The following is a 9,932-nucleotide window of genomic DNA, read 5'->3' on the forward strand; positions in this document are numbered from 1 at the left end:
ATTACATTAATAACACACGTATTTATCTTCATCTGCCAGTGTCTAAACATTTGTCAAAACAGTCCTGTAATGTTTCTTGTTATGTCTAAGAATTCTAGTCACTATGGCTTCCATCTCGACTTCTGTTGGTCATTCCTGCTTGGTAAATATCTGACCAGAAGGACATAATACTTTTCCAATCATCTTACTTGCTTGATTTTTTCTTGTAGACTGCTGTGTATTCCTTAAAACAGTACAAATTGAAATGATACAAATTCCAATAAGCAGCAGAATAGAAGCCACAGTGACAAAAACAATTTAAGACATTAAAAAAATGGCTTCCAGGACTACTTTGACAAGTGGTATACATTGTAGATCTGTGTTCTTCAACCTTGGGTCTGCAGACTGATGCTGGTCCACAAAAAATTTTGTAGACTGGCAGGAAATTTTATAAAAACAAAATATTAAAATTTTAAACTTGTAATTACAATAATATAAACAGTTATTTACTTTTTGTTGTAATTGTTTAAATAAAGTTACAACAGTTGTGCACATCACCCACATCTAAGCAGTTTAAGTGGAAGAAATTTATCTTTAGCCTTCTGCCGGTCCGCAAAATGTTATTCCTATTTTTGTCAATCCACAGGTGTGAAAAGATTGAAAAATGCTGATATAGATTATGGCAAAAGAATTTAGGTTTATAAGAAGCAAACTTTGAAGGTAGTTTGAAGTAAGAATTTTTGTTGTGTAATAAAACCAAATTAAAAATTATGTGTATTTTTACTCTACTATGTATTCCACATCACTTGTTTTTTTTCAAATTTAACATTTGAATGGAATGGTTTAAATGTTAATTTTTGACAAGTTTAGTCAAAAGTTTATTCAAACAAGTACGACTTTTTGTATTGATATTTATATTTAAATAATAATAAACAATCTGAAGCTATTACTCTACCACTGGTAAAGTTTATATTTAATTAAAATATTTAGGCTATTAAATCTACTGTTTTTACAATTCTTCCTTTTCCAGTTTGATAGATAGAAATTTTTAATTTGTACTACTCATTTCTCAAAATTATAATCAATTACTAATATTCTAAAGTGCATTTATTAAGAGTATACAAAATGTTTTAAGCTACACAAATAATAATTCTAAATAATAATTAAGTTTAATTATTTAATTAAATGATAATTTATTAGATTTTTTCAACATCAAGATTAAACAGCTGTTCAATGTTCTGTGCCATTTCAGGAGCTAAATACTGTACAAAAAANAAAAAACATTCTCGCAGATATCAGAAACGAAACATACTTATTGAATTGCCATCCTGATTAATTAATTGTTTTAAGTAGGAATTAATTAAATTGCGAAATGAATATTAGCTGTTTTTTAAGTAATTTCTTTAGTTATTATCCTGTTAATGTTTCCTCATATTAAGCCAAACTTGAATACCGTATCTCATTTTAAAAAGAGCTTAAACTAAAATAATTTTAATCGCAAAATAGAATATATAATCGTTTTATGATTTAGAAAAAGTTTCTCTACATTTTATATTGTCTGCTCCATAAGTCTTATAAGTTTTAATAGTTTATTTTTTGTGATGAAGGTCCTGACTTTTCTGAAATTCTTGTTTTTTGCAATAAAGTCATGAAGTTTCATTTGTTGCTTTTTTCTTTCCTTAAGCAAATGTTGGCAGCAGTAGATTGCATCCAAAACGCCTCGTTTTGCTTTTGCATTCCTTTCAAAATCTCAATCATTTGCTACAATTTGATCAATGATTTTGGTTATTGTTACCAAACTTTTACTAAGAAAATCTGTAAAGAAAATTTTTTGGGTTCTTCATTTTCAGAATCACTATTTTCTAGTTTTACATGGATTCCTTGTTCTGCCAGTTCTCGATATGACTCTCACCAGAAACCTGCGGTAACTCCTCAATATCCTGTTCGTCTACATTTCCTAGTCCTGCTGTATCAATTAGGTTGAGTTTGATCAACCTAACAATAAAGCAATAGGCTCTTCTCATTGAGAATTCTTGGATACATTCAGCCATAACTTCTTCCACACTTTGTGCCTTTATCAGTTAATTCTTTGCCAAGCAAAGCCGATATTGCCTATGGCATCTGTGATGTTATTATTTTTTTCCAAAATTGCACCAAACAAACATAGATTTAAAGAAAGTACACCTTCTTGCCACGTTTTTTTGATTGGTTTGTGTTCGTAAATAATGGTATTATGTATGAATCAATAAAATTCCGCAATAATTTAAATCAGCATAAATTTTGAGCTTTTCTTAAGGCTTCGAGCAGACAGTGTTATATCGAATCAGCATTAAGCGAGGCAGTGTTAAGCGGGATCTTACTGTATTTTGTAATTAAAACACTAAAAGAAAAATAAAATTATCAATGTATTCAAATTTTATTAATATATGATTATTTAATAAAACTGCCATAATATTTTAATTATAACTGTGTAATATTTAACTTTCATATTGTTTAAATATTTCATTTTACTCTAAAATTAAAATCAATTTGAAGCTTACATAATTATATAATATATTACTTACTTAATGATGTAATTCCATTGCATTTCAATACCTATAAAAATAATGTTTTTAAATATATTTAATTTTTAAAGCAATTCAGTCAAAATTCATTGTTTAAATAAAACAAGTAAATATTAAATTCAGTGTTTATTAATTATTATAATTATTTTTTGTCAATTATTAATTTAAAACATATAAAATTATTAATAAAGCTGGAACCAATAGTTTCAATTATATAAGTGAATTCAAATTGATCTCACAGAGTGCAGGGCCGTGTTCAGTAACGCAGAACACCTAAGTTAGAATTCTAAGTGGCTTAGTGGGCAAAGCTAAGAATGTTCTGAGCATCATTGAACGATTATTCTTAGTTAGACAACTGAGCAAAATGGTGGACAAAGTTAAAATTATGATAGCAACAATTGTCGCAAACAAACTGGTCAAAAAGGATGTAGTAACCAATACATTTATTCGAATGGAAACTGCATCAGATCATGATGAAATTAATGAAGCAACTATTAATTGTAATCAACAAAATGGACCGTTATCTTCTGTTAAAATGTATTACGTATCTGTTATATCGACATATGATAACTTTACATTTTGAAGGCATTTTAGAACGAGTTAATGATTTAGAATGAGAGAATAACTTTGTGATTGTTATAATAAATTAAGTTTAGTCTAATACGAGCAGCCATCTTGCAAATTGTACAATGAGACAAAAACAATGACATCACTAGTAGAGGCTAGTAGTAGCATAGATAAAAGAAGCTAACTGAACTAGCTAGAATTTTAGTGGTGGGAGGAGTCAAGCAGTAGTTAGAAACAAGTTCAACATTGCAGCATAAGTAGACTTAGCAAAAATTCTGCATTACTGAACATGGCCCAGTACTGGAAACATATGCAAAATCAGTTTGAAGTCAATTATTAAATTCTTTATGATTGAAAGGAGGCATAGCTTTCTGGGGATATTAATCTCCATCAAACAAGGATATCTCTTCTGATTATTCAACATAGAACAGTCTTAATAGTGGGATACATATCCAACAACTTTCACTCTAACACTTCTATATATTCCTATAATCCCTTCTCACAATGCCCTCTTTTCAATGTATCAAACAAAAATTAGTGACTGTGAGAAATTTGTTTAAAAAGATTTAAGGTATTTTAGTAAACAAACAAAATTAAAAATGCAGATTGACAGGTTAACAAAGCAGTTTAGGAATGTAGTAATTCTAAGTAAATTGGTTGAGAACATTAGAAATAGAATTGAAGGAGTATAAGAAGGGGAAAGCATAAAGAAAAAATGTTGAATGTGATGGTTGATGACATGGATGTGTTTAAGATGTTAAGGAAGTGTGTGAAACAGTTTAAAGGAAGATTTATTTTTAAAAAATAATAATACTGTGTTCAATACAATAAGAAATAAATAAGATCAGTTTGATGACATAAAATAATCAAATGTATATATAATAAAAATAAGAGGAGGAGAAAGGAGAAAAGATTTTTATGTATGTTCTACTATGAGAAATTTAGTGACAAAGATAAAAATATAGAAATGATGTTAGTAAAGGAGCATTAAAAACTGGTTTGGCACAAGAAGGACGTAAGAGGTCAGTGAATGTGATGCCGGATAAAGTAAGGTTAATTTGCAAAGAGGATATTTATCACATTATCTGAACAATAAAACAGATATTTATTTACTTTATATATAAGGTTGCAAATAAGAATGATGTGGACTCTTTATTGAATATATGGAAAGCAGTAATTAGGCCTAACAAAGTAAGAAAGGAATCAGGAAAGATAGATAAAATATGAGCATCTGTAGCTGATGGAGGAAGAAGAGCAATTTAATTTAAAGTGACAGTTAGAAAGGTGTATGTTGATCTAATGTATGATGGTGTTTTAAGTGGTAATATATTGATAAGTATCTAGAATTTAAGAGTTATCAGATAAGACAGTTTACAGAATTATTTGAATATTTAAAATAATTATTTTAAATATTCAAATAATTCTGTATAGTATTACCAATAACTGTCCAATAGGTATTAGCAATAACTGTCCACAGAAAAGCCAGGAAATGGCTGGCGGAGGAGCACATCATAGTCCTCAAAGCAGATAAAAACAAATCTCTTGTTCTATTAAAGGAAGTGACCTACAGGTCTCTCATGCAACAATACATTGATGACATGGACTGCAAGCCTATCGAATGCGGCTACATAGACAAGCTACAGTCGCGGGTTTCTAGATTCACGCGCACTTCCTTTGCCATGAAATGGGGGTTTGGCGCTGTGGTCATTGCCTCCCCGACACTCCCAGGTTGTTCGTGTTTGCCAAAACACACAAACCGACCCCTTCGCTTAGGCTGGTTCTGGATAAGGCTAGGTCCCCAACGAGGCTGCTCGAGAAGGCTGTTCACAATATTGCCGCTGAGCGTTCGAAGGGTTATAAGTTTTCTATCAGCAATTCCGCTGCTTTGCTGCGACAGGTTGATGTGGGTGACGACCCACACTTCGTGGTTTTCGATTATGTCTCCCTTTTCCCATCGATACGTCTGCAACCATGCTTCTGCGCCCTTAGGAACCTTCTACTTCACGAGAATGATGCGCACCAGCACCATCAGCAGATTTTAGAGCTGGCACATCTCATGTGCTACACCTCAGTTTTCCAGTTCAACAAGACCACTTACTTACAGAGATGGGGTGTGCCTATGGGTAGCCCACTATCAGGGGACCTTTGTGAGCTGGTAGTAAGACAGTTGGAAGGGAGGGTATTACCCAAATTCTTACTGTGCATCAGTCTATACCAAAGATACATGGATGACATCTTTATACTTTGGAAAACCAAACCAAATCTCGACAAGTTTTTGTCTTGCATGAACGACAATGCTTATGGCTTCACCCTTGGCTTGGATCAATTTAGTAACTCGCGAGCACATTTCCTAGATGTTGACATCTCAGGGGTGGCAAGATAGAAATGAGCTTACAAAATTGCAACCTTCTGGGCCCTAACCAGACTGGCCTTCATGCATCACACAAATAAATGCGACACCCTGACAGAGCTCTGCCGCATAGAAAAAATTGCAGTCGAATATGGCTACAGTAAGGGCATGATTCGCAGTTTGTCCCATGCCTGCGCCAACTGTCTTCCCCCACACAGCAGTGCTACCCCCTGACTACACCCATTAAGAACGATAGGTACGCGGTCATCTGGTTCAATCAATATTTGGACCCCCTATACAGGGAGATTGCTAGCCATAATCACACAAAGATCGCGTACAGGAGGACTGGCACTATTTACGACCTGCTGCGCAATGCTAAAGACACAATAGATCTCAACAGAGCCCCAGGGGTATACTCCATTCCCATCAGGGATGACAAAGAAACTTAGTTTATATCGGTTCTACTGTGCACTCAACATAAAAACGGTTACACGAGCATCAATCGGGCATCAAAAATAATAGGCACACCACCGCCTTGACGGTGTATGTTAGCAACCCTGAAATTTGGGCAGACTTCCCGAACACCAAATTAATCAGACAGGCATTTCAAATTGATCACATCCATCACCTGGAGGCTCTATAGATCTCACAGGATCTATAAAACCAACATTAAGGGCACCTGTATCAACTTTAAAGATGGAGAGACAATCGTGCAGGCATGGAGATGCCTATTCAAGGAATTGGAATGGGGACAAGCGGAGGGGTGAAATGTGATATGTGCAATATTTACAACTTGAATGACATCATTCTAACGGTTAAGGGGAGACAACACTTAGTCAGCACCTGAAGACCTCAATGGAGGTCAAAAACGTTAGTGGATATTGTAACGAACACAACACTGATAAAAGTTTTTGTGGACAGTTAATTATTTTAAATTTAAGACCCTGTACACACTAGGCGTTTTTCAACGCGCGTTTAAAAGAACCAAGAGTTCTATGTAGCCGTACACACTCAAAAGCCAAGCGCGCGTTAAACGCGCGTTTTGCGAGCGCTTATAGATTTTTGTTAAAACGCACGTTTTGCAAGCGCTTTACGGGCGCTTTGAGATATATGTGCTGCCATGTTACCGTACATGCGATCGCGCGTTTTGCGGGCGTCAGCCGAGCGCTTTGAGATATATGTGCTGAAATGGAGAACGATCATTTCGATACTGATCTATTTATTGATGAAATCTAAAAGAGACCAACCATCGTCAAAGGATTTTATAGATATTTTAAAAGAATTAAAAAACTTGAATTTATTTTGTCTTAGTTTTGGATACAACGTCGCAAACATTTCATGCGTCAGTCTATCTCGTAATATTGGGTGCACCCAAAATTCTCTTTGCCTCCGCCGTCGTCTTTTATAGCGACGATAGAGGAGCCACACACAAGCAATCACTTCCACATCCATTTCCAAACCGAGCCAGTGCGCACGCTCCGCTAAACGCTCGTCAAACGCCGAGCTAACGCGCGTTAGCTCGGCGTTTGACGAGCGTTTAATGCGCGCTGAAAAACGCCTAGCTAACGCGCGTTAGCTCGGCGTTTGACGAGCGTTTAACGCGCGTTGAAAAACGCCTAGTGTGTACAGGGCCTAAAATGTTAGAATTTGAAACGTTCAAAAATTAGAATTCAGAGGTTACGTTTTTCCAAAAGGAATTAGCAAGCCTATTTGCTAAAGATGAGAGGTGTCTCTCAAAAATATTTTAAAAAATAAAAACAGATTCCTCGAGCAAGCAAAACACACTGCAAACCTCTCATGATGCATTTTGCATTTAAATACCAATCTTGGAGTCACATTTCTTGACTTTCCAAAAAAATCACACAATTCCATCTTTTCAAAGACATTTCGAATCTTTTCCAAGACCATAAAATTACATTCAATAAATTGTTACATCTATTGCATTCTTACTATTTTTTGTTAATTATGTAAACAAATCTTACATCAAATGTACGATTATTTGACACACACTCATCTACACACGGAGTAATGCCGCCACCAATAAACCAAACATAATAATTTGTCATTAAATTAAAAACACACAGCCAAAAATAAAATAAAATAAATACTGGTGACTTTCACCAATATTTATTTTATTTTTGACTGTGTGTTTTTAACGGCTGTGTTTTTATGTTTGACTATGCGTTTTTAACATCAACGGGCTCAATTCAAGCACCGAATGAGACATTTGTGACCTTATCAGAGCACTAGAGCATACCTATAGTTGCAAAAAAGTGAAAGCAACTCTTTGCGAAATAAAGCTCCTTCAAGCAACTCTGCGAGATAAAGCTCCCAAAAATAGGGTGCAAGTCACGTCACTCTGCTAAGAAGTTAAATACTATCGTGTTTAACTTCTTAGCTCACGCGACTATGCCGGCTTCGAGTAGACCACTCAACCGTTCATGGAGTACTCAATGTTATATAGTTTTAGGGGGTGTGTGGGCAGGTGCGAAGGTGCATGCTATTGCTCACACTGAATTGACCAACTACAGGAGCATCAGTCATAGTGAGCGATAGCAAGCGTCGATGACAGAGCACAGAGAATAAGTAGTATACTAATACATGTTAAAAACTGACTTTTGGAGGTGCAGTCATACGAAGCATCACAAGTACAGGTATGGTTCCTTTGACTCTTCTGCTTGTTTGTTTGTTAAGATATGGCAATACAGCACTTGGGCAATCTGCCTAGGAGGACGCCTTCCAGGAGATCTTTTAAGGGAAACTGGCCACTATTTAGGCATTACAGACACGGAGAAAACCCGGAAAACTCCACGTGGCCAGCCCATTCGAGCAAGGCCCAAACCCACGACCAAACTCCAGTGTTCAGGGTACGAAGACTGCTTGGCCACTGGTGGGCCTCTCTTCTGCTCGTACAAGGGGGTCTACATTTCGGGGCTACGAATGAGGGGGTCGAAAGCCCCCTCATTCGTAGCTTGACTCTTACCATACGTACTGTACGCATATACAAATCACCGACTCCTGCGAGTAGTTTCTACCGCAATAACTTAGTAGTAGAGCATCAACACGAACTAAGACATATAATCGGATGGCTCACCTCTTTCCTAACTTCTGCTTCCAAACAGCAATTGGCGAGAATGCTCAGAGCGACGTCCGATAATTTGGGTTTTTCCATTAATTGAACGATCAATTTAATCCCTCCTTTCTTGCACAGACTCTTGGCACCGTCGGCCCGTTTCAAGTACTTGGTTCTTACGTACACCAACGTGTTGTACAGCGTGGTTAACGACTGACTCCTTAATTTCTCTAATAGTAATTCCTCGTCCGTCCCCGCCTCAGTCCTTCCTCCGGAACCGTTGTTACCTTCCATACTTGTTTTATTTTATAACTCGTTATAGGGCGTACTCGCGTAATAGCCCCTCGAAATTACGAGGTTTACGTCAAAAAAATAAGGAAAACGAATCGCGATCGACTCCTATTCCGTTCATTTAGTAAAAGTGAAGAAATATGTGTATTTTTATTATTATTTGTTTTCTACGTTAAACGAAACGCGATTTCAAAATTGACGATCCGCCATTTTCCAAATTCCTGTAACTCTCGAAACGCCCTCTAGTCTTTAAATTAGAAATTTTATTAAATTATAAATGAATTAAATAAAGTATCTTTAAGAATTTAATTAATTTTTTTTAAAAACTCTTTCCGCCCTGTAAGCACTAAGACGGCCTCATTTAGCAAACCCATTAAGGACGGGATCCGACATATCCAGACCGACCACTCCCATCTGGATATGTCGGACCCCGTCCTTAATGGGTTTGCTAAATGAGCCCCTCTCAGGGCGGAAAGAGTTTATAAAAAAAGGCGAGGGATGTACGAGGTGTGATCAATTAGTTCAGAGAATTTTTTAAGTACCACGTAAATGAAAGCACTTATCGCCATTTAGGATTATTATTAGTGATGTAACGAATATTCGGTTACTATTCGGTATTCGGCCTATTTTTCACTATTCGGCCGAATACCGAATATTTAATCACTATTCGGCCGAATTCGCGTTTTTCACCGGATGCTCGCCCTCTGGTGTTTAAAAACAGAACTACTCTATCTGGGTCGTTCGAATGTTCTTCGTATATTGTCAGCAGTAAAGATGAATAGTAAGACCCTGTACACACTAGGCGTTTTTCAACGCGCGTTTTGCGAGCGCTTTTAAACGCGCGTTTTGCGAGCGCTTATAAGAACCAAGAGTTCTATGTAGCCGTACACACTCAAAAGCCAAGCGCGCGTTAAACGCGCGTTTTGCGAGCGCTTATAGATTTTTGTTAAAACGCGCGTTTTGCGAGCGCTTTACGGGCGCTTTGAGATATATGTGCTGCCATGTTACCGTACATGCGATCGCGCGTTTTGCGGGCGTCAGCCGAGCGCTTTGAGATATATGTGCTGAAATGGAGAACGATCATTTCGATACTGATCTATTTATTGAT

At 36.3% G+C, this 9,932-nt stretch overlaps 1 protein-coding gene across 1 annotated transcript in view; it reads right to left on the reverse strand.

Moving 5' to 3' along the window:
- LOC111635180 (armadillo repeat-containing protein 5-like) overlaps positions 1–9,102 on the reverse strand; it is a 28,907-nt gene extending 19,805 nt beyond the window's left edge. The window contains exons 1-2 of the mRNA XM_023380072.1: positions 8,555–9,102; positions 2,544–2,574 (exon numbers count right to left, since the gene is read on the reverse strand). Coding sequence (XP_023235840.1) covers positions 2,544–2,574; positions 8,555–8,827 — 304 coding nt within the window. The 5' untranslated portion in view covers positions 8,828–9,102. The remainder of the gene's footprint in view (positions 1–2,543; positions 2,575–8,554) is intronic.
- Between the last annotated feature and the right edge of the window lie 830 nt (positions 9,103–9,932).

This window comes from Centruroides sculpturatus, unplaced genomic scaffold, assembly GCF_000671375.1.
Source record: "Centruroides sculpturatus isolate CEXI.00-Female unplaced genomic scaffold, Cexi_2.0 scaffold905, whole genome shotgun sequence".
Lineage (NCBI taxonomy): Eukaryota > Metazoa > Arthropoda > Arachnida > Scorpiones > Buthidae > Centruroides > Centruroides sculpturatus.